General features: G+C 45.9%; 1 protein-coding gene across 1 annotated transcript in view; it reads left to right on the top strand.

Annotated features, from left to right (window-relative positions):
* Window positions 1-26100, top strand: part of LOC119448948 (nose resistant to fluoxetine protein 6-like) — a 55271-nt gene that overhangs the window by 11060 nt on the left and 18111 nt on the right. The window contains exons 4-9 of the mRNA XM_049660822.1: window positions 830-912; window positions 14953-15126; window positions 16370-16463; window positions 18183-18272; window positions 22889-23054; window positions 24134-24216. Of these exons, the coding sequence (XP_049516779.1) occupies window positions 830-912; window positions 14953-15126; window positions 16370-16463; window positions 18183-18272; window positions 22889-23054; window positions 24134-24216 (690 nt within the window). The remainder of the gene's footprint in view (window positions 1-829; window positions 913-14952; window positions 15127-16369; window positions 16464-18182; window positions 18273-22888; window positions 23055-24133; window positions 24217-26100) is intronic.

The following is a 26100-nucleotide window of genomic DNA, read 5'->3' as shown; positions in this document are numbered from 1 at the left end:
TGTTTCAGCAAACTGTGATCGATGTAAACAATTATCTGTTGCACGCGGTGTCATTCCTGTGCAATAACTTCTAGAAATCGCTTAGTTACTACACATTACTCTCAGGACACTTCATTTCTGGTTGAGCTACCGATGCATTGTCTTGAAATACATACGAGGTTCTGTCCCCTCGTTGCAGCTCGACCGATTCGCCACTAAGGTGATGGTAGTAGTTTAAGCCCCTTTCCAGAATAACATATGCTGGCACTTGCAATCTTAAAGGGTGACTACCTTGTCCTTTATATTTGAATATAGCCGAAGGATGCACCACCCTTCTATTATTGTTACTGTCATGACTACAGATTACCCAGTTGAGAGCAGTGGCACATGAAAATTGCACTTGGCGCACTCAGAGATAAAAATTGGCTTTCCATACCTTTTTTGTGCGCGTTTCTCAACTCTGAAATATAAAAGATAAAAATACTCATTATTTCATGAAATGTTTGACACCTGTGTTTTTCAGGCATTTTTTTGTGTTCAAAATTTTTACTAAATCAAAAAATTTCTAGCCTAATATTTTTATTTGAACGAAATATTGCCTTTTGCGTAAACACTACATCTCTCAAATTTTTCGGTATGATATCTTATTTTCTATGATACTGCATATCCTACAGTTACACTCACGTTAAGCGCGAAACATTTCGGTTTCCGAAACGTGTTTAAAACTTGTGTCATTCATCTTGCCGCATGCATGCGTATAATGTAAAGCTTCCGTTGTCTGCCGCTCTGCATGGCCTTAAGCTTCCATGGCCAGCGCTTTTTGACAAACTGTGTACGCGGCCTTTCGCAGTGCTATCCTGAGCGGCATTCTTGTGCTAATGGTGGTTGGTACATTGACGGATGTCTACGCATCGGAGCAGACCAAGAAGACAGGTGAGTGCAAATGAAGCGTCAGAAAGCGCCAAATTGTATTATACATCTTAGCGAGTGCGTTTCCAAATTATTATAAATTTAACGTAGCCTAAGAGCGGTCCAAAAGAAGGGAGATCTGTAATACGCTACCGCGTAGTAAAATATTTCTCCTCTGTTTTCCTTGTCCTGGCCATCTTTCTCGAGAATACATGGGAAAGAAGTATGTGAGAGTGAAGCAAAAGTGCAGCCAAGATTAATGTGTTGACTACCGCAGTGGTAAAGGCATAGTAGGGGCGACTAGCGCGAAACTAAAGCCTTTCATCGGACAAACTTCAAAACTCCGTTTTATAATGAAGTCACACGCCTTACTCATGGTGTTATTTTGAGTGTACAGTTTTTTTTTCTTTTCGTTGCACTAAACTTAATGAGTATAAATAACACATAAAGATTCATGGATTGTTTAAAAAAATCCGCATGCTCTAACTTTATGAATACGCATATGCAGGAATCAGGGATAAACGAAGCATTCTTGAGTGTTTAGTGAAATGTTTTCACTTCTCTTTCTTCACTTATATGTAGCTCAACGCCTCTCGATGAATGAATGCTCTGGCCCATTTTGTTCCCTTTGCTTCTTTCTCCGCACGCAGCTGCTATTGAAGTCGACTTCTTCGTTTCTCTGTATTCTGTTTCAGTTCTCTGCTAGTCTATTCGGGCACCTATCCAGTGGCCCATACCCATTTTAAATCATTGGTCAAGAATGCTCACATACCCAGTGCCACGTGCAGTGTCGTGGATACCCACTGGCCCAGGTATAACCTATTCGAGCGAATACCCAGCAGCAAATACCCACTGGCCCACTAGTTGTTTAACTGGTAAGACAGCCCCGCTGAATCGGGGCGAGAAACAAAAGATGCCTCGCTTTAAAACACGCACCTCGTATACGTTTTTTAGGCGTTAGCCCACCTACCCGCCCTGTGTAATGCGATCACACATGACGCATTTATTAATTAACTTATGGGGTTTTACGTGCCAAAACCGTGATCTGTATATGAGGCACGCCGTAGTGGGGGACTCCGGAATAATTTGGACCACCTGGGGTTCTTTAACGTGCACCCAAATCTATGTACACGGCTGGTTTCGCATTTCGCCCCCCTCGAAATGCGACCGCCGTGGCCGGGATTCAATCCCGCGACCTCGTGTTTAGCAGCCAAACACCATAACCACTAAGCAATCACGGCGGGTCACACGATGCATATTTTCTTGATTATACAGTAGGTTAGTGTTAAAAATTCTTCCCCATTGGGTGCGTTTATTTTTTTTCTTCATAAAGAGGCTATGGCTTAGAATTGCTATGGCATTATAATGCAGAGCAAGAGATTGCGGGCTCAAATTCATTAAAGTATTCGTTCTTACGTCCCAGAGCCACGATCTGATTATGAGGCACGTCATCGTAGGGTAGTCCGGATTTACTTTTACCATCAGGGGTGAACGCGCACCTAAACCAACTGCACGAGCATTTTTGGATTTCACCCTCTTCAAAATGCGGCCTCCATGGCCGGGATCGATCCCACGACCTCGCGCTCAGCACAGCGACGCCATAGGCAATGGACTATTACAACGGGTGACCGCGGGTTCAATTTGTTGGCGTGTTAACAGCACTCCTAAGTGACTGGTATGCAAAAATACTCATGTCCTTAGATTTCGGTTACGTTAAAGAATACCTACTGGTAGAATTATAATGAAGAAATGAAGAGAATGACATCCTGGCGATCATCATCACGAGGAGAAGACACGAGATCGGCGTTCGGACACCACCATCTTGTTCTTCCTGCCTACTGTTCCGAGCTACTGCCTGTTTGTTGGACTCGCCCAATAAACCTCTTTACATTTGGTGGAGGTGCTGGGTACGCACATCGCCGGCACCCTGGAACTCCGATCCCGCACGTTGCACTCGACCATGCCAGCTGACGCTACCCAACCGCCGCCACCTCTCCCGACCGCTGTTTGCCCGGCCCGGTTCGCCAGCGAGACCCCCCGGTATTTTCGGATACGGAAGACCAGGACGTTGAGGACTGGCTGTCGTCCTACGAAAAAGTTAGTGGACCCAACAAGTGGGATGACGCTGCTAAGTTGAGTACCGCGAACTTTTACTTGGCTGGCGTGGCGAAGCTGTGGTATACGAACCACGAATCTGAATTTGAGAACTGGTCCGCTTTCAGGGAGGCAATATCTGCCGTTTTCGGTCGCCCTGCCGTGCGGAAGTCACGCGCCCAACAACGGCTGCGCACACGGGCACAGGAACGCAATGACCTTTTACCGCCTATATTGAGGACATAATCGATCTCTGCAGGCGCGTCGATGCCTCAATGAGCGAAAGGGCCAAAATACAGCATATTATGAAAGGTGTCGACGACGATGTCTTTCAAATGCTTCTTGCGAAGTCTCCTGGCACTGTGTCTGAGGTGGTAACCCTGTGCCAGAGCTATGACGAACTGAGAAGGCAGCGAGCTCTCACCCGACGTTCACCTCAGACGTACAACCAACCACTCGCTGCACTGGACGTCGTGCCTGACCAGTCATACCTTCTCGCACAAATGAAAGACTTTGTGTGTGAGGAGGTGGCCCGTCAGTTGTCTCTCCTGCCGTTTGCTCAGCGTCAGCAGCTCCCACAGCAGCAGCAACTGCAGCTACCAATCCCGTTGGCTCCCGTGCTTCGACACGCCATTCAAGAACAGATTTCCGAGGCCACGCCGGTGCCCATTCAGCAGCATCCTGTCGCCGCGCCTCTTAGTTACGCTGAGGTAGTAAAGCGGCGGCAGCTACAACAGCGCTCACCGTTCCATGGTGTGTCGTATGCTGCAGCCCGATTCAGCCGTCCGTGACATGGGCTGCTCCCATCGCTGCAAATCCCTGGCAAACGCGCGACAACCGGCCGATCTATTTTGCATGCGGCGGCCCTGGTCATATCGCCCGACACTGCCGTCGTCGCACCCCAGGATACTCAGACGCCCGTTCACCGAACTACATGGATCGTCCCCGGTCTCGTTATGAAAGTCCGGATTCCCAAACAAGCACGTCTTCACGTGACTATCCGCAACCCACGTCTCGTCGCTCACCTTCACCCCGTCGCCGCTCCTTGTCGCCCATGCGTCGTCGACCAGCCCCTGAAAATGAGAGAAACTAGAGCCCGCAGTTCAAGAGGCAAGAACTGCGCTGTCGAAATGCTCAAGTCCTCGAACTTTGCCGTCGAATATTGTCGAAGTTTTTGTTGAAGGCACCCATGCGTATGCTCTTGTCGATACCGGTGCTGCCGTTTCTGTTATAGATGCCCAACTTTGCCGCAAGCTGCGAAAAGTGACTACGCCTCTTGAGATGATGCCCTTACATACAGTGAATGGAGACCCTGTTCGACCTATAGCCGCCTGCACTGCTCGACTTATTATTGCTAAAGACCACTATATTGTTGAGTTTATCGTCCTTTCATCCTGCTCGCACGACATCGTACTTGGCTGGGACTTTCTATCGTGTAATCACGCCGTTATTGATTGTGCCCGATCTGAACTTGAGCTCTTCCCCTTGTGTGACCCGCCCTACAATCATATTCATCAAGCCGCCCACAAACTAGTCGTAACAGAGGACACAGAAATTCCGCCGTCATCTCTTACGAAAGAAACTGCGAAGCCACTGGCAACGCTTGTGGGACGCAGAAACAAATAACAAGCTTCATGTGATTAAGCCACAAATAGGTTTCTGGCCCTCCATAACGAAAACGCGACGAATTGATGTCTTGTTCTGCCGACTGCGTATAGGGCACACATTTGGTACCCATAATTACCTACTCACTGGCAACGAACCTCCACTATGTGGAAGATGTGGTGAAATTCTCACTGTCCTCCACGTACTCGTCGAGTGTAAGAAAGCAGAAACCGAACGGAAAAAGCACTTTGCACAAGCCTTTCGTTACCATATCCCACTACATCCAACATTGTTTCTGGGCTCAGAACCATTCTTTAATGTGAAAACAGTTCTCAACTACCTAAATGATGTAGTGCTACATGTTATTAGCCCAGCAATTTCGTAGCGCACCCTCTCACGAGAGGGTGCTCCTGCGATAGTTGTTTTTGTAGAGCACACACCTCAGTACCCTTGCGTTTAAGGGCCTCGTGAGGCGGTAGTGCTAGTTCCGCACTCGTAAATTTGATTATGATGGCGCTAAACTTATCTTTTATAGTCACAGCACACCTCACTGTCATGTTCATTATTTTAATACCTATGTATTTTACGCACTTTTACAGCGACTGATTTTTAGGCCCTTTTACAGCCATGTAACATCTACCTATTGGAATCCATCTGCCCATTGCATTGACATAACATCGTCACATCACCACTTGCATGGCGCTCTTTGGCCATATCTGGCCCTTGCGCCACTAAACACAACACATCATCATCATCAATTCCGCCGTCATCAGCTGTTTTGCTCCCAGTGTTCTGCAACAGCATATGTGACGAAGCTGCATTCTTTGAACCATCACGCCTCCTTCTAAGTCGGAAGCCACTTCTTCTGCCTTATTCGACCCTGTCTATTTCGAATAGAACAAGCGCTCTCTGCCTCACAAATCCTCTTCCGTATCCCATCCAACTGCTTAAAGATGAATCCCTTGGATGCGTGCAACCCATTGATATCGGACAGATTTTTTTCCGTGCAGCAAGATTCCGCTCGACGCGACCTCCACGCCGTCAGTGCTCTTAACGCTTCTGATGCACCAGTGCCGACCTATTCAATTCGTCGATCGCAGACGGACTGTTGCCATTTGAACGCTCTGCTCTTCTCCAGCTGCTCTACCAGTTCCGCGAGTCTTTCGATGTTGCCCAACGTGCACTTGGCCGAACTTCTACCATTGTTCACTACATCGACACCGGCTCCAACTTGCCAGTGCGACAACGTCCGTACCGTGTCTCTACCGCGGAACGCCAAGTTATTACCGACCAGGTTGACGATATGCTTAAACGCGACGTTATTCGCCCTTCACAAAGTCCGTGGGCATCCCCTGTGGTTCTTGTTAAAAAAAGATGGCTCGATTCGCTTCTGCGTGGATTACCGGCGCCTAAACAAGGTCACTCGGAAAGACGTGTACCATTTACCCAGAATTGACAATGCCCTTGGTTGCTTACAAGGTGCCGAGTTTTTTTTCATCGTTAGGTTTGCGTTCCGGGTATTGGCAGGTGCCTTTAGCAGAGGCCGACCGTTGAAAGACAGCCTTCGTCACGCCTGACGGTCTATATGAATTTAATGTCATGCCCCTCGGCCTCTGCAATGCGCCTGCCACCTTCGAGCGCATGATGGACTCGGTTCTGCGGGGTTTGAAGTGGCACATATGTCTCTGCTACCTCGACGACATTGTTGTCTTTGCGCCAGATTTCGCAACCCATCTCGAACGCCTCAACCATGTCCTGACTTGTCTGAAGAACGCTCAGCTCCAACTCAATCTGAAGAAGTGGCGTTTTGCTGCGCGAAAACTTACAATTCTCAGTCACGTCGTATCAAAAGACGGTGTACTTCCGGACCCGGCTAAACTACGTGCCATCACCGACTTTCCCAAACCAACGACTATAAAGCAGTTAAGAAGCTTCGTAGGGTTATGCTCCTACTTTCGCCGGTTTGTGCGCAACTTTGCCTCTATAATTGCGCCTTTGACCCAACTTTTAAGCAACGCCACCAGTCTCTCGTCGTGGTCTTCTGAGTGTGACCAAGCCTTCTCCACCCTCCGCCGTCTCCTGACGTCACCACCTATACTGCACCACTACGATCCTAAGGCCGCAACTGAGGTTCACACAGACGCCAGCGGTGTCGACCTGGGTGCTGTTCTCGCACAACGAAAGCCTGGGTTCACAGAGTATGTTGTCGCATACGCCAGCAGAACGCTCACCAAGGCTGAGTCAAACTACAGCGTCACCGAGAAAGAATGCTTGGCAATAGTCTGGGCACTTGTGAAGTTCCGCCCATACTTATATGGCCGCACGTTTGATGTAGTTACGGACCATCATGTATTATGTTGGTTGTCTTCGCTGAAGGATCCGTCAGGTCGCCTTGCCCGCTGGGCTCTTCGACTTCAAGAGTTTGATATCCCTGTTATATATCGTTCCGGACGCAAGCATGCCGATGCTGATGCACTGTCGCGGTCACCACTATCCACCGAAACTGCGTCCATATCCACTATAGACCACCCACTGTCAGCTCTTGACGTCGCCACCGTGTCCTCTGCACAGCGCCACGATCCATGGATCGCTTCGCTTCTTGACGCTTTATCCGAGGCACCCACCCTTTCGCCCACTCGAACACTGCTACGCCAAGCTTCGCACTTCAGCATTCGTGATGGCCTCTTGTACCGGCGGAACTACTCGCCAGATGGTAGGAAGTGGCTCCTAGTGATCCCCCGAACGCAGCGCTCTACAATCTGCGCGTCCTTTCACTCCAACCCGCAGTGTGCTCACGGCGGTGTCTTCAAGACGTATGAACGTTTACGCAAAAGATACTACTGGCACGGAATGTTTGGCTTTGTCCGCAAGTTCATTCGCGGCTGCCACGAGTGTCAGCGACGAAAAAAACCACCGCATCCTGCCGCAGGTTCATTACAGCCCCTTCCGTGCCCAGACGGCCCATTCGACCGCGTTGGAATTGACCTATATGGACCTTTACCTTTGACCACAGCGGGAAACCGATGGCCTATCGTTGCTGTCGACCACCTTACACGATACGCCGAAACCGCTGCTCTTCCCACGGCGACAGCACAGGACGTCGCCTCCTTCATCCTCAATCGTTTTGTGCTGCGACACGGTCCTCCTCGTGAACTCCTCAGTGACCGTGGCCGCGTATTTCTCTCCGATGTGATTCAAGCACTTCTCCACCAGTGCAATATTGTACATCGGGCGTGTACTGCCTACCACCCTCAAACGAACGGTCTGACTGAGCTGTTTAATCGGACACTTGGCGACATGCTTGCGACACATGTCGCATCTGATCAAACAAACTGGGACCTGGTTCTTCCATTTGCGACATACGCGTATAACACCGCTACGCAAGTCACAACCGGATTTTCCCCTTTCTTCCTCCTGTACGGTCGCCAGCCGTCGCACACAATCGACACGTTGCTGCCATACGCACCAGATACCTCAGAGTGCACGCCCGTGTCGGAAGCCGCCCGTTACGCTGAAGATTGCGGACAACTAGCCAAGCGCTTTACTACGGCCGACCAACAACGCCAGAAAAACGCCCGCGATGACGACCGCCCTCCTGTCGCACCATTCGCTCCTGGAGCACTTGTCTGGCTTCATGTACTGCCCTGCGCTCCTGGCTTGTCATCCAAACTGCTTTCCAATTATCATGGTCCCTCCCGCGTCGTCGAGCGTACCTCCCCCCTAAACTACGTCATTGAACCTCTGACGCCGCCCGGCGACCGTCGTCGACGTGGACGTGATGTTGTTCACGTAGACCGCCTCAAGCCGTACTTCTACCCTCTTGTCCCCACCTGTTAGATCGCCAGGATGGCTCCACCTTTCTCGACGGGGGCAATTATAATGAAGAAATGAAGAGAATGACATCCCGGTGATCATCATCACGAGGAGAAGGCACGAGATCGGCGTTCGGACACCACCATCTTGTTCTCCCTGCCTACTGTTCCGAGCTACCGCCTGTCTGTTGGACTCGCCCAATAAACCTATTTACAGAATTAATACTGAGCTTTCGGCGTCTCTTGTGGCCACATCGTTGCTTTAGGTCGTTAAAAACAGTCATTCAATCAAAACAAGGTAGTCAGAACTTACCAAAGCATACAGGACGCCGCTTCTCAACCGACCTGTGTCGCATTCATAGTTAGAAAGGGAGCTCCCCTCCTCCTTTCTCCTCAAACACACACGCCCAACCTGTACCTAAACCTCAATAGAAAATAAGTAATACCCGTTCATTAAATGAAACCCGGTCTATGCAACTCAAAAAGAATGTTTTCCAGCAAAACTGGCACAGTCGCTACGCGTTATGGCCTGGAAGTTTCACAATAAATGTTTCGGTGATGGCACGATTTCCTCATGGCCACAACTGAACCGGCGTAGCGTCGTTACACCTTATTCCTTTGGGAGCGAAGGAAGCTACTTAGATATGGAGGATGCGCAGCCCACGCTGCATCTTAAATACGTGCGATTTCCCATTGTCTCCCCACGGAAAGGCAAGTTACTCACCTCGGCGCTTGAGCTCTATCCGTATCCAAAATTAGTTATGCACTTCATCTCACCGTTGTTGAATTGAGTAAACTGAGAGAGATGACAGTGTGGCATTCCTGGAAAGTGGGAGTGAGGTTCTTGTGGCATGAAGTTTATAGATGTTAAAGTGTGACTCACCAGAACAGGAATTGGCCTCCCTGGTGCACTACTCGGCCACTACCTCCCTTATGACTCCGAAAATTAACCCATGGCCCTCAGTCCCCTGTGGCTGTGGAGTACCTGACCAAAGCGGCAGTCAGACCTGCTACACGGCAGAGGGTGCTAAGAATCTCTGGGTCCGGACAGGCCGCCAATGGAAACTGAACCTGGCAACGTTCCACACGCGCACCCACTCCAGTGAGGCTAGCTTAGCAGGACTATTTCAAGAAATATCAGGCATTGCCTGGAATATTATTGGCCTTAGTGAGATTAGAAGAACTGGTGAGGCTTACACAGTGCTGACTAACGGCCACGTCCTCTGCTACAGAGGTCTTACAGATAACAGAGAATCCGGAGTAGGATTTCTAGTCCATAACGACATAGCGGGCAACATTGATGAATTCTGCAGCATTAATGAGAGGGTAGCAGTCGTCGTAATAAAGCTGAATAGGAGGTACAAAGTGAAGGTAGTACAAGCCTACGCCCCAACCTCTAGTCACGATGATGAGGAAATAGAACACTTTTATGAAGATGTTGAATTAGCAATGAGAATGGTGCAAACTCAGTATACTGTAGTCATGGGCGACTTCAATGCAAAGGTGGGGGAACAGCAGGTTGGTGAGCAAGCAAGTGGCCACTACGGCATCGATTCTAGGAATGCAAGAGGAGATATGTTAGTAGAATTTGCGGAAAGGAATAGGCTCCGAATAATGAATACTTTCTTCAGGAAGCGCAGCAACAGGAAGTGGACCTGGAAAAGCCCTAATGGAGAAACAAGGACTGGAATCGATTTCATACTCTCTGCCGATCCAAGCCTAGTGCAGGATGTAGAAGTGTTAGGTAAAGTAAAGTGCCGTGACCATAGGTTAGTGAAGTCTAGGATTTCTCTCAATTTGAAGAAAGAAAGATTGAAATTAGTCCAGAGGAAACCGGCCAACCTAGAGGAAGTAAGGGTAAAAGCAGACCAATTTAGGCTGGTGCTCGCAAACGAATATGCAGCTTTAGAAAACGAAGATAAAGACAACATAGAGGTCATGAATGAAACCGTAACTAGGTTGATCTTAGAAGCAGCAATTGAAGTAGGAGGTAACCAGTAGGTAACACCAAGGCAACCAGTAGGTAAGCTCTCCCAAGAAACAAAGGTCCTAATAAAGAAACGACTAAACATGAAAATGTCCAACTCAAGAGATCAGATAGAATTCGCTGAACTGTCAAAACTGATCAACAAGAAGAAAGTAAGAGATATTAGAAATTATAACGAGGGAAAGATTGAGGAAGCCGTAAAATATGGACGCAGCATTAAATCAGTAACAAGAAAGCTTGGCATAGGACAAGGCAAGATGTATGCACTGAAAGATAAGCATGGTAATATCATCAGCAATTTCGATGACATAGTAAAAGCAGCGTAAGAATTCTACACTGACCTGTACAGTGCCCAAAACAGCCAAGCTACTTTCATTCGAATTAGTGATGAACCGGATACAGAGGCTCCTTCTACAGGGTGTTTCATTTTAGCTGCACCAAACTTTTAAAAGTAGCCTGTGGCAGATAGCACAATTATAATCCTTGATCTAAACTACGCGATGAGGCGGCCATTACTTCCACGAGAAATCAAAACGCCTAATTGAGTAATTAGCATAATTACGCTAATTAACTTTTTAATTACTCATTTTACGGCACATCTTTCAATCTACGAATTATAGCCGCTGAGTTCGCAAGGCGTATCCACTTGGAACGAATTCTCAGGACTGAACCAGTTTCGAGATAATAATTTTCAAAGTGTCCGACGAAATGCATGGGCGTTCCAGTTAACATTGTGCTTCAATGCATAAAACAGCGTTTTCCTCAAAAGTTAACTGGAACGCCCATACATTTCGTCGCACACGTTAAAAATTAATATCTCGAAACTGGTTCAGTCCTGAGAATTCATTCCAAGTGGATACGTCTTGCGAACTCAGCGGCTATAATTCGTAGATTGAAAGATGTGCCGTAAAATCATTAATTAAAAAGTTAACTAGCGTAATTATACTAATTACTCAATTAGGCGTTTTGATTTCTCGTGGAAGTAATGGCCGCCTCATCGAGTAGTTTAGATCAAGGATTTTAATTGTGCTATCTGCCACAGGCAATTTTAAAAAATTTGGTGCAGCTAAAATGAAACACCCGGTATAACTAGCGATGAAGTTAGAAGGGCCTTAAAAGACATGACCAGGAGAAAAGCTGCTGGAGAAGATGGAATAACAGTAGATGTAATCAAAGATGGAGGAGATATCATGCTTGAAAAGCTTGCGGCCCTTTATACGCAATGCCTCACAACTTCAAGTGTACCAGAGAGCTGGAAGAACGCCAACATTATACTAATCCATAAGAAGAGAGAAGTTAAAGAATTGAAGAATTATAGACCCATTAGCTTGCTTTCAGTATTGTGTAAAATATTCACCAAGATCATTTCCAATAGAACCAGCGCAACACTTGACTTCACCCAACCAAGAGAACAGGCTGGCTTCAGGAAGGGATATTCTACGATGGATCATATCCATGTCATCAGTCAGGTAATCGAGAAATCTGCGGAGTACAATCAACGTCTGTATACGGCCTTCATAGATTATGAAAAGGCATTTGATTCAGTAGAGATACCAGCAGTCATAGAGGCATTACGTAATCAAGGAGTACAGGAGGCATACATGAATATCTTAGAAAATATCTACATGGATTCCACAGCTACCTTGGTTCTCCACAAGAAAAGTAGAAAGTTACCTATCAAGAAAGGGGTCAGGCAAGGAGACACAATCTCTCCAATGCTGTTCACTGCATGCTTAGAAGAAGTATTCAAGCTCTTAGACTGGGAAGGCTTAGGAGGGAGGATCAACTGCGAATATCTCAGCAACCTTCGGTTTGCAGATGACATTGTCCTATTCAGCAACAATGCAGACGAATTACAGCAAATTATTGAGGACCTTAATCAAGAAAGTGTAAGAATTGGGTTGAAGATGAATATGCAGAAGACAAAGATAATGTTCAATAGCCTTGCAAGAGAACAAGAATTCAGGATCGTTAGTCAGCCTCTAGACTCAGTAAAGGAATTCGTTTATCTAGGTCAATTACTCACAGGGGACCCTGATCACGAGAAAGAAATTGACAGAAGAATAAAATTGTGTTGGAGTGCATACGGCAGGCATTGCCAAATCCTGACTGGGAGATTACCACTGTCGTTGAAGAGAAAAGTGTACAATCATTGCATTCTGCCGGTGCTAACATATGGGGCAGAAACTTGGAGGTTAACAAAGAAGCTCGAGAACAAGTTAAGGAACGCACAAAGAGCGATGGAACGAAAATTCTTAGGACTAATGTTAAGAGACAGGAAGAGAGCGGTGTGGATTCCTATATAAAAAAAGTAGCGACACTCTCCTCCTCCACCTTCCCTCCTCCTCGTTTCTCCCCTCTTTCGCGCTCCTTTTTCGACCGTTGCGCCGCCTACACCGCTTGAAACACGTGCACTTGTTTATCTTTCGCCGCTGATCAGATTCGACGATCGCCGACTGTGTTCGCCGCTATCGTTATGCTCCTCGCCAGTCGGTACACGCTTCTCGGGCGAAAATAGCGATGAAGCGTGATCGTAAACAAACGCAGCCAGCGCCCGGGGGCTCGACGGTCCACGTGAAGCCATTAGGCCAATACCGACGCGGCGTCGGCCTCTGACAGGGTGTGCGAGGAGGCGGCGGCATTCTTCAAAGCGTGGCGCTACTTTTTATATATAGGGGCTTTAGTGTGCATCAGAGAACAAACGGGGATAGCCGATATTCTAGTTGACATTAAGCGGAAGAAATGGAGCGGGGAAGGCCATGTAATGCGTAGGATGGATAACCGGTGGACCATTAGGGTTACAGAATGGATACCAAGAGAAGGGAAGCGCAGTCGAGGTCGGCAGAAAACCAGATGGGGTGATGAAGTTAGGAAATGTGCAGGTGCAAATTGGAATACGCTAGCGCAAGACAGGGGTAATTGGAGATCACAGGGAGAGGCCTTCGTCCTGCAGTGGACAAAAAATGTAGGCTGATGATGATGATGAAAGTGTAACTGCCTGAGAGTGGTAGAGTGAGTGCAGCAAAACGATTGCTTATGTATCAGACAAGGCCATCAAGTCAAAACTGACCGTATAGAGAGTAAGACAATAAGCTAGCTTTAGCCTTCTACCTTTGAGTTGTCTGTGAGCGAAAATGACGAACGAACATTAGGGGCATAGTTCAGATCGAATCAGTTTGCTATTTTCTTTGTTATCCTTTTTTGTGTCTATTTTTCTCTTTCAAATTCTGGTGCGACTTTATACAGCGAAGCTGCATATGGCTACGTTCTGACCAAAAGTGCATGCGTAGAGAGGGTGTGTAGAAAAACGTCGCGTCAACAAAATTGAATCCACAGTAGCCTTTGTATTTAGGTTCCTTAACGTAAGTGTCAAAACCAGTGATGCATGACCATTACGTCATAGACTACCCACCAATCCACCAATTAAGATGCATCAAGAAGGATTAAGGTGGATTGGGGTGGATAAAGTCTGTTAAGGTCGATTAAGGTGAATTAAGGTGTATTGAAAAGGATTAGGATCATTAAGGTGGATTATAGTCAATTAAGGTGGATAAAGTCGACAAAGATGGATGAAGGAGGATTAAGGAGGACTAGGGTAGATTACGGTGGATCAAGGTCGATTAAGGTGTATTAAGAAGGTTTGGGGTTGATTAAGGTCGATTAAGGTGGATTAGGGTGGATGAAGGAGGATTACGGTGTCTTTGTCTGGATGCTTTAATGGCATATATATATATATATATATATATATATAGTCATACCCTTATATAATTTCGTCATGTTAGATGCACACATAACAGCTTCGCTGGTCGTCTTTCTTCACAGAGTCGAAGCGCACCACGCTTTTTATTTATTTTAAACCAGAGTAGAGTAGCCAAGGGGATAGTCGCCTCAGCTCAACACCCTCGCAGCAACCAATTTGCAACAGTATCAACAGGGCCCATTTATTGTAGCCATTCCTTTCGCTCGATTCTGTGCCACTCTTATCATGAACCGTCGCCGACCTGCTGATTGCGCTGGGAATAGCGCCACACTGACCACTAACCAAGCGCGGCAAGACATGAGATTGGCATAGAATCGTTACATTATCCCAGTCCAGAACAACGTGGTGGAATACAAACCAGGTGGATTACGACTCTGGCGGCATATTGCGCAAGTAAATGTCTTCGATTTCATGCTGATTCAGCCACACCAGCCAGCAATATAACGATGTACGGCGTTCATGCTATGCTTTGTGTTCCCGCACACAAGCTTCAGATAAAAAGTGTAACGTAATCTTTCCAGGGGTGATGACGTATGCGTCACACTGCCTCGCTAGTCGCGGGTGACTTGAATTCCGGCAGAGGAAGGCGGACCTTCTAGCTGCGATTCTCTCAGCGGCTCAGTCATTTCTTGACGCACAGTGAACACTGCGAGGTTTTTGAAAGGCTATTTTAACAGTCTACATCGATTAATTTTTTTTTCGTTTAGTGTCCCTTTATGAGCATAGCATGGAAGTGACATGACAGTGTTCTCTACAACGGCGTTCCTGACGCGTTTTTTTTTTCTTGCTTGCCACTCGTACGACAGTGGCTGCGCGCGTGCTGCGGAGCTTCTCGGTGCCTGCAAACCTGAGGATGCTGACGACGGCGACCAAGAAAACGTCGGACTCGTACAGTCACCGCTTCATGCACGGAATGCGTGCTGTGAGCATCTTCCACGTCGTTTTCGGCCACGCCACCTGTGAATACTCGTTTGCCAGCGGTAAGTAATCAGTATGTACCGCTTATCGCGCAACTTTCGACATGACTGCTTCCCCTGTGCAGAGTAGGAGAAGCCTACACTAGCTCCTGCTGAACCACTCTCTGGCTCATTTGTATGAAAAATTTCCTGTCTCGAAAAGTGATGCGATTGTTCTTTTGTTCGTGAAAGAGAAAGAAGAAACTTCGTAGGGGTAATCTGTCATACAAGGTAGCACGCTGAATGACTAAATTCTGGGGTTTGACGTGCGAATACCACGATTTCATTTTGAGGCACACCGTACTGGAGGACTCCGGAACAATTTTGGCCACCTGTGGATCTTTAACATGCCCCCAATGCACGGGACACGGGCGTTTTTGCATTTCGCCCCCATCGAAAACCATAGCCGCTAAGAGGGTAGCACGCTGGGACCATCTACATTTATGGAAGTAAACTGAGCAAAAGAGAATAAAATGAAGCGTGGAAGCTGCACTCTGGGCTAACATTTAGGGTTGAGTCATCGTCGGTGGTCTCAGATGAACAATAACACTTGGCCGAACGACGGTACTTCTCTTAATCTTTGCCTTTTCTTTGTTCTAGTTGTTAGGGGGATAAAAAGCAGCAGCAGAAATTACGGCTTTGCATGAAATGCCGGTACGGAACTAAGCACCAAAGCTGGAGGCAGTTTATGTGATGCGGTTAAACTTATTTTTGCATGCTACAGCAGAGCACATTTACAACTGCCTTTATTAATGAAACACATTTTCACTGTTGCGAGTGAACATCTCTGTTCATCAGGCCGCGAAGAGATGCGCGTGGTCGACGTTCGCTTGGGGCTGCGGTTTAAACTTTCTGGGCATGTCTCTTCTTTTTTATTCCTTTACTTGTGCAGTTTAACGTCCCGAATCTAAGGAAATAGGGCACCGTGGGATATGTAGGAAGACCCGTAGGGGAGAATTACGGAATCACTTAAACCATTTGAGGCGCTTTAACGGGCACCCAATGCACGTTAAAAAACCGGTGCACGTTAAAGAACCGCATTCCGCCTGTATCGGAATGCGGCCGCCAACACTGGCATCGAACCCACGACCTCATGCTCTGTAGCGCAACGTCATAGCCCTTGATCTATACCGGGGCGGGGTTGTGGGTATGCTCTGAAACCTTGAAGTAATATTCACCAGACAAGTTCATGTACGATACATAAGTATGGCGTAAGCTGATGCTTACTTTTCTGAGCTTAAAAAAAGAAGTGCTTTCTCTTTGACAGGTGGCATGGCGTACATGCTGTCCTACTTGGACCGGTACGACTCACCCTTGGTGGCAGCTGGCTTCGTGTCTGTGGACACTTTCTTCTTCATGAGGCACGTGACGTACCAGTGGTTACTCGTATTACGAGCAATGCCTCCGGCCTGTCATTTCATTTGCACGTCTGCTTTCAATTTTTTATTAGTCTCCTGAGTGTGCTCTCTGCAATGATGTATGCAGAGAGCACACTCAGGAGGCCATGATCTGAAAACTAAACGCGTATTATATCTCTTAAACAGCGGAATAAAACGCGTGAGCATTACGTAGCTCAGAATTGTCATGGGTGCCCAGACACATGAAAAGCGATATCACTTGGTGAACGCGGGAAGAAAACGCAGAATATGTCAAATCAAGAGCTTTAAACTGCGAATGAAAGGATATATGTGAGGCATTGCGAAAATGTGGCAAGGATGATGGGGACCACGGCTATTCGATAAATAATTATTTTACTTCAAACGGTTACTTCAGATGGGGTTCATACTTTTTCTGGTTAAACCGTATGATACAGGCACGTTGATGGCGCGCAAGCATCCTGTTTATTTGTAATATTGCGTTCTATATCTTACCAAAGGTTGAAACGATGGCAGTCACATCAGAGTGTCTGTGAGCTTTCAGAGGCAGAATTTTACAATCATTTATGATAGGGAGCTTATAGAGATGTTTATACAATCGTGTTAATATGATGGTCATGTTCATACAGTGATAGTGTATTAAATATATCTGCTAAGAAATCTTAGTGCACTACGCTGCGTTGTACACGCGTCCTTCCCGACATATATAAACTGTCTCAACATCGGAACACGTATTGACGTATTGTTTGCTTTTGAAAGCACGAAGTACACCATCTTGTTTGTGCAAACTAGAATGTTTCTGGAAGCCAACTTGCAGAGTTTGGCAAAAGGTAAAATAATTTTGGCACACATGTTGCAATTGCAGATTTGAAACCGATGAGTAGCGAGGTCGTTACTGCGGTAAGCAAAAATCGCGAGACAAGGAGTAGATGTGAGATATGCTTTTACAAAAGTAGCCTACAAAATACACAGGCGTGCCACTTAGCATTCTCAAAAGTTTTCTATAACACTGCAGGCCGAAATTAAGGGGAACTCCAGTTTATTTCTTAGCCGAATTTCGGGGTGCATATCTAAAAACTAGCGAAGTCTCGTGATTTCTGCTTAGCCGATATATGACTTTATAATTGCCCGGGTTCGTTTCTGCTGCTGGCACATGAGCCTAAAATTAATAAATAAAAAGTTAAATAGGTAAAACTCATTAAACTACCAATTCGAATACTGTGATTTCTTACCAACTAATGACTACCTCTTCAGCAAATAATATCAAGAGGAAAATCACGCTATCAGCGTATCGCGAATCGATGACTCGCACACGCGGAAGCGATTAAAGCCAATATATTTTCGAAATAAAATACGATGTTAAAGACCGCTGAGAACCAACATTCATTGAAGTGTGATTTCCTTAAGGAACCGTTACAAATCTGCGTTTATAAAATATGCACCACCTTACGAAAGGCGCCTATGGCTATCATGACAACTTCGGACCGACCCACGCCAGTTGAGAACCCATTTCCACTATTTTTGCCAAAAATTACCCCTCACATTATGGCACCGTAGATTTCAAGCACAATTTTCTAGAAGATTAGCTGGAGCCGCCAAACGCGGACATTGCGCAGTCCCATCTTTACTTCTCTTCGAATCTTTCATATACGTCACAGTGAGGTTAAACTGCATTGTTTCTCTCTCTCTCTTATTTTTCTGCAGCGGCTACTTGTTCTTCTACATCATTAGCGGCGTCAAAAATGCGCGAAGCGCGAAGGCAGTCTTCGTCATCATTTTTCGTCGGTGGTACAGGTATGTTGCTTCGGCTGCTTGCTGCCCGTTAACATGGTGCCTTGAATGTGCTAAGTCATGGTTGAGCAGAACATCGTAAATTTTCATTGACGCTTCCCTCTGTAAGACGTGGCAATTGAAAATGCCGCACGGTTGTTGTCATGTAAGTTGGCCACCATTAGCATAAATGATGACCAGCGCAGGACGAAGGCACTCCCCCAGTCACGTCCGATTACACCTGTCTGGCATCAGCCGCGTTCCTCCTGTGCCTGCAAATCTTCTAACGTTGCATCACACACATGCACGTACTTTTATGACTAACTCCGCCGAAATGCTTGCTGACACCTAGTGTTCCGGCATTGTCGCACCGGGCATATACGGGTAAGAAGACGGAGGCCAACTAAACGGAAATGTAGGGAAATATTTACATGATGTGAGCTAAGAAAGCTAACAGGAGAGAGATAAGAAAAGGCCCACATGGCAGGCATGACAGATAAACACACGAAAGCGCATACCTTCACACATGTACACAAGCACACACACACACGCGCGCGCGCGCGCTCATACACTCACACAGACCCAAACACACGCGCACACACATGCAAACATGCGCAACCAGATGCACAGATGCGTGCACACACACGCACGCACTCACACATACACACGCCCACAGAAAAACGCTTCCCTACACGCCCACTCCTACAAGCACACACACGCACAGACACACGCAGGGACGCAAGCACAAACACACACTCGCGTACACCGAAACAAACCGACACACACACGCACGCACACACAAATACGCACACATTAGCGCATGACGACACACGCACACTCACGCGCGTACGCACGCACTCACACATATCATCGCTTGGTGCGAATCTATTCCTTTGCGATGCACCTTGTACTGGCTTTCTTAATGACATGCCGCAAACAAGCTTTCCTGCAGTTATTCAAGCAAGAATTCATTACCGGTATTCATGTCAACGGCGTTTTCAGCATAGATGAGCTTGACCAGACCATTACCTGCATAGCTGAGCTTGACCAGGCGCAAATTACAAAAGCTCGCCGGCTGCATGTGGATGACTGACGCTACAGGCTTTTTCTTCGTCGCCGACACTCAACATTCAGCTGAAACTTCATTTCACCGCTTTCCCTTCCCTTACGTAGAGTAAGGGAAGGGGATTTTCCGGCCGACCTCTCTAGATCTTCAAATCAATAAACTACGTCTACTTCTTTTATTTCAGGGTTCCAAGGTCTCGAAAATTTAAATATTCGTAATACGGAAAAAAAGACCTTGCTATCTACACAAATGCTTCTTGCTAAGGTAACTTATGCCATTTGGATCCAAACCAGTTCTCTCGAAGAACTAGAGTCACCAAGTGTAAAACTTTAAAAATTCTCTCTATAAGATTTAGGATTTCACGATTATAAAATAGGTTTCATTACAAACTTGTTGACATGTGCACTCGCGGACAACTATACTTCATTTGACACTACTAAGATTTTGTGTTCCGAGATTGCACCTGGCGTCCCTGCCTCCTGTTTGTCCACTTGTTGCCGCGCGCTTAACTTCCCTTCAGTTAAGGTGTACCAACAAGCCCATGTCGCGATACTCTTGCCGAGATATTCGTCATCGTAGTTTAGCTTAAAGCGCTAATTTAGCATTCACAAGCGGCGGGAGTGCCAGAACGAATATGAACCGCCTCCCCCTTGACGTAGCTGATTCCATATAGTAATCCAGTCAAGACCGCGGGCGGAGCTCATAACAGCTGCGCTCCTGGGCCACGAACTTGCAGCGATGCCTTTTCCGATGCTATTCCTTTTTCTTATTTTCGCGCTTCGTCAGTGGTCAGAGCGACGCTCTGCCCGCATTATGAATGGTATAAGACGAACGTGAACGGTGGATGATAAGAGTCGCATAGAATCGAGTGGAAAAATCGCGGACCTGTTCTCGGCAAAACAAAAAATGGAGGTCGCTTAACCTTCGCCTTTAAGAATGGAAAGCGATAGCATTCAAAGATCCCTGACTGCTTCTCACGCTTCCCGGCAACTGCAGTTTCATGGAACCGTAATGTTTACCGGGAAACGCTGTCGGCGAAGGTTATGCACGAAGGGGAGCTCTCTGGTAGAAACTAGGCCTCTTGCGTGGGCCGATACCGGAGGTGGTGCACAGCCGCGCCAAAAAAGTTACATAATTTTAGGTTTCTCTTATTCTTTCCCACTTTTAATATTTCAGTCTGAGAAGGTTTAACATAAAAGGCATGTGCTGTCGGTGTTTTGTTTCATGACATTAGTTAGTGGGCTGTGATTCTGAAATTTCGGTTGAATAACAAGGGATGAGCAACTTTAGTGATAAAATGGTGTGCAATATAACCCGCATATCATCATCATCCTCGGCCGATATTTGCGCATATACCGCATGTCATACTAGGTGTTCCACTTAACTTGGGCAAATCTTTAAAAAAAAACATATGAAAATGCTACATAGCTCAGATAATTTTTTTTCTATTTCGTCTAATTACATATGCGTCCTAATTAATTAATCAACTTCTCAAATATTATAAGTAGATGAAAAGTGTCAACGATAAAATTATAGAGCAACATGAAAAAGTCCTGATACAACTTTCTGTTGCTTAATAATTACTGCATCAAAGTGTTTTTCTGAGCGTGAAAGAAGCCCGCGAATACGCAAAATTGCTGCGCATATGGCCGCTTCCAGGCACTTTGGCTGTATTCGCGGGCACCTTTCACGCTCAGAAAAACACTTTTATGCAGTAAGTATTGAGCAACAGAAAGTTGTATCGGGAGTTTTTCATGTTGCTCTACAATATTATCATTGACACTTTTCATCTAATTATAATATTTGAGAAGTTGAATAATTCAGGCTTATTTCTAACTAGGCTAAGTATCTCGAAGCGACGGCAAGCGACATTACCTTGGTTTTGTCCACCTACGTATACGTATATGCGCAAATTTTACCCGCCGGGGTGGCTCAGTCAGTTAAGGCGTTGCACTGCTGAGCACGAGGTCGCGGGATCGAATCCCGGCCCCGGCGGCCGCATTTCGATGGAGGCGAAATGCAAAAACGCCCGTGTGCTTGCGTTGTAGTGCACGTTAAAGAACCCCAGGTGGTCGAAATTGATCTGGAGCCCTCCACTACAGCGTGCCTCATAATCAGAACTGGTTTTGGCACGTAAAACCCCAGAAAGAAGAAGAAGAATGCGCAAATTTTCTCTCACAACGCCGCCGACGCCGACACCGGATTTTCTGCGACACGGAGCGCTTAACGCTCTCGCGTTAGAACTGGCTTACCCGTTTCCTCCGTAATCAGCTGTGTTACATGGGGGTTTCGTGCCGCCTCTAATTGCGAAGTTAGCGTACTGTGCGTTAAATTTTATCATGAATATTTTGGAATTTTAACGATTTAGAAGTCTGAAATACATAGAAGTTGTTCCCGAATCTTGTCTTGTAGTTTATGTTACAAACATATACCACAATCGCAAAATTTAAGAAGTTAAATAATTTTCTTAATGCACTTTCTCGCATTACTTCTCGCGAAAGTTGTGTCCACCAGCGCGAATAAACCACCCGTACCTGCAGCATTTGCCTAGATAAGATAGCAATTTTTTCTTAAAATTGCTTATAATTTAACATTGAGGACAGATCATGCACAATGAAGAGTCAGCGCACAACCTACAACAAGTACGAGCTGTTTATAGATAGGCATGCTTGCATATTTCAGCTCACTATTAAGGTGGCGGCCCCACTCCGGCGGCACGAGCCCCGCGTTTAAAGTACTTTTGGAGCAACTGTGGCGGCTCTTCTACTCAGGATATGAAGTTGTCGTATAAACCATAAAAAGCTTGATTCTTGTAGATTCCAACTATATATAATATAAAGAAATTGATTGATGTGATTTAGAAAAAAATTTTCAAGAACAAGCATGAGATACATGGGTTTTGCGAACTGTGTCTCACTTGTGACCATATTTAGAAGAAACTACCTCACTTACTGCATTGCGGCTTGCTCTGTAGCTTTAGGACATATTCTAGTTCCTAGACATAGCAAAATAATTTAGAATTTTTACTTTTTGGATAGTCTGCGTTTGAAAATTCCCAAATGTCGCAATCTTCTGTTGTAAACAGCCCGGCAACTACATGCTCAAGGAAGCTAAATTTTGGATAAAGTAGAGTTCCAAGAATTTCCATTTAGCACGCAAAATTTCATTCATGTAACTTTATTACTTCTCCTAATAATGCAGCCAAAATTATGCAATATTTAGAATTCTGGTTTTATTTTTTTCCATTTTTGAGGGAAGGTACTAAAGCTACGAAGCTGCGGTTTAAAACTAATAAAGGTACATGAATGAAATTTTACGTCCTAAGTGGAAATTCCCTGACCTCTATCCAAAATTTAGTTAAAATGAGATAAGAAATCATAACATCACACCTATTCACATATAACTGCATGGGACGAGAAAGTAATCATGATGTTACCACGGTGCTCCGTTTGTCACTTCGAATACTTCATATGGCATGAGAAGTTCTATGACGCAAGAGCCAATGCTGGCCAAAGAGCCCCAAGCTTCGAGTACTCAGCGACAAGTTGTGACAAATTGCTCTGTTGCATGACAGGCTCCTGCTGCCTGTTCTCCTCATGGGGTGCGGATTCTCGCTTCTGCCACTTTTCGTCATGGGGCCAACGACCGCCATGGTGTACGACAAGTTCGACTATGACGTGAGAAATCACTGGTGGACCGTCGCATTAAATATGCGCAACCTGTACCGCGAGGTTACATACGTAAGTACAACCGTGAATCATTACGCATGCACCAAAGGATCACGGATGTGAGAGAATGTGGAGAAGGGGATAGAAAGCTCCTACATTATTTCATTTGTGTATTTTTCCGCCTTTTTTTCGTGATTCGCGATAGGACTCCTTGTCACCCCCCATTCCAAAACAAAACACCTTTTTACGGATTCCCATATAATAATAGTTCCTCTGTGAGGGATCACCTGGGAGTGCACTTATGTATTCATTACCTAATAACGCTTTCTGCGACCCCTATACGTGATCTCACATGTAGCCAAAGGGCTGCTTTATTCAATTACTCTACCCTCTTCTTCCATCGGCCTGCATCATTTCTCGCAGTGGTATCCAAAGCAACCCGCTGCACCCTTTTTATCACTTTTCGAGTGCCAGCGGAACTTAACGTTGCATATCTTGAAAGCTACTGCAAAATTGGAGGTTTCAGGCCGCCACAGTAGGAGCGTAAAGGAACAAGAAAAAATGCACTTTGACTTCATATACGATAATGGCGGAGGCAAAGATAGCACGGCTAGATGACGAATGCGTCAGTGCACTCACAGTTCACCTCACTAAAGAGCTATATTTGTACTTAAGGATAGCGCATAGATATGGGTTTATCGGGGAGTGGTTTAGGCGACAGTGTTGCTGCGTGAAGTGTTCTCGGTATTATCCGATGCGTATACATACGTCCGAACGTTCATGGTTGACCCCAGTTTATCTCCCTCTCCCTCGCACTTTTTTTGTTTCTTTCTTGCCGTTATTTCAGTCGCGCTATTAGGCGCAGGTTGTATTGTAGTATGTAAGTGCGTTTGAATAAATAAGCTTTGGTTTGAATTTCAGCCTTGTCCTTCTCTTTTTCGACCATGTCCTCTTTCATGCGCTGATTGTTAACGGGAATTACCGACTCGCCCGAGCCTATACACCCTTTCAAGGAATTTTGAAAGATTGCAAATTGCATACCTTGCACCTTTTTAATGTTCCCTAAGCGTATAAACACACAAATTTATTTTTTTGTGTGTGCGTGACATTCAATGTGTTCAGCTGTCATGCCCCCATCCTTTGACTTGCAGGGTCTGAATGCTCACTTATGGTTCATCTCGGCGGATTTCCAGCTCTTCCTTGTGGCCCTGGTATTCTACCAGATTACGCAGCGGTAATGTGGTATTCTCGTGTTGTCGTTCATTGTGGGCTTTCAGGTGGGGCTCCGAATTCTAATTGAGCGGCACCACGTTATTGCGAGGCTGGCTTTTAGGCACGACGGGCTTTTTGTTGAACAATTCCTTCAGCGGTGCAGCGCGTTTGTGGCACCGCGGGAGGAACTGCCACAGCGCACACGGGATGCCAGCCGACAGCCAAGGCCAAGGCGTTCTATGGTTTACAAGTACTTCGCCGAATGGCCAGCACCAGCAAACTATGGCTTTTTCATGTTTACGTAGCTGATTTGTTTACTTATTTCTTTATTTCGTTATTTTAATAATTTTTGTGTATTAATTTATTATTGCACAATAAGTAAATAGTTTGCTTCCTCCTATTCCATCCTCTTTTCTTGTACCTTTTGTTCTCCTCCCCGTTCGTTGCGTTAGTGTCTTTTTTTTTACAATAAATGAATATATCATTTATTACGAGCACCCGATCTCGAAGGCCATGTTTTTGTGTACAGCAAACACTGGTAGTGATTGCAAGAGCTGCAATACGTCATGACCGCCATGCGGTTTTGTTTTTGCATGGGCTTCTTGGCAGTTTTCTGCTACATTTTATCGCGGCAGTGAATGAATTGCGGGCACAATTCAACGGCGACGCCCTAGCTGCACCGTTGGGGGCCAGAGTGCTCGGAGCAAGAAGTCCGATGTGGTCTCGAACTGTTGTAAAGCAGACGTCACACCGGTAGCATCTCATTTTCTGACGTCACATAGCACATGCCAAAACGGTGGTCGCTGTCGATAGGAGGGGTTATCACGTTGTAGCGACGGTGAAGAACACAGTGTCGAAAACTGTGAATCACGAAACGAACCCTTCATTGGGAGAACTTGTGCCCAGCAAGACAAGGTGGCCCTCAAAGCACAATGACAGCGGCGAGCGGAGTCAGCGATCGTCGAAATCTGATTTCCGGGTCAAGCGCGTCGGCTTTTGTACAGGACTCGTCGAAGGTTCCAGCGTAATCGCTGGTGTCCGCGTACCTTCCAAAAAGTACTACACAATTCCTGTCGCTCATACAATCTGATCACGCAAAGTTAGGCGAGAACACACTCAACGGATATAATAAACGATAAGATTCGTGTAAGTTCAAAATCATGCAGGCGCGTCTTGCATGGAGCGATAGCTTTCAGTTAGCGGGTGAAATGCAGTCCCCTGAAAAAAGGATACATAAGTACGCATTTCAAAATATTAAGAATAGTGAGACGACTGTGCCACATATTTAAGCTAATAGCTACAACTGCAGACAATTATGTAACCATTCCTATACCATAAATATTGAGTGTGCATTTTGGTTAATATAAGTTACACAATCTTCAATAAAATGCCAGTAATTGCAAATGGAGACCCAGCCAACTACAACACGTCCTGTCTATAGAAATTTCAGGCTTCGCTTCTTGTATGTCAAAACCCTGTATAGTATCTTGGTTTTTGTTGTTCAGGTTTAATTTCTATTACTTCCATCAATATCAAAGAAAACATTGACTGGTTTGCTTTCATCACCTAGCAAAGTAAGTTCGCAAGCGCATCATCGAAAATGAGATAAAATGGGCGAAGAGTATTCACGCTAAAAAAGCTAACGCATAGTCGTGGCTGCTTCGTGCACACTTCGTAGCAACTGCACATGCTACATTAAGCAATACATTTACTGTTGAGCTTCAACCACGAGAATACAGACAAAACGTCACAGAAAAAAGAACTAGATTTGACGAAAGTAGCTGAATTCGGTTTCGTAATTTGTCACGCAGGTGTACTTTGAATTTCTGTACGGGGCCGATGGCACCATCGACCCGAAATCGCATGCTGAATGGCCTTCCAAGGAATGACTATGCTTTTTTTATTG

Source organism: Dermacentor silvarum, chromosome 1, assembly GCF_013339745.2.
Source record: "Dermacentor silvarum isolate Dsil-2018 chromosome 1, BIME_Dsil_1.4, whole genome shotgun sequence".
Lineage (NCBI taxonomy): Eukaryota > Metazoa > Arthropoda > Arachnida > Ixodida > Ixodidae > Dermacentor > Dermacentor silvarum.
This window is presented reverse-complemented; position numbering and strand designations above follow the sequence as displayed.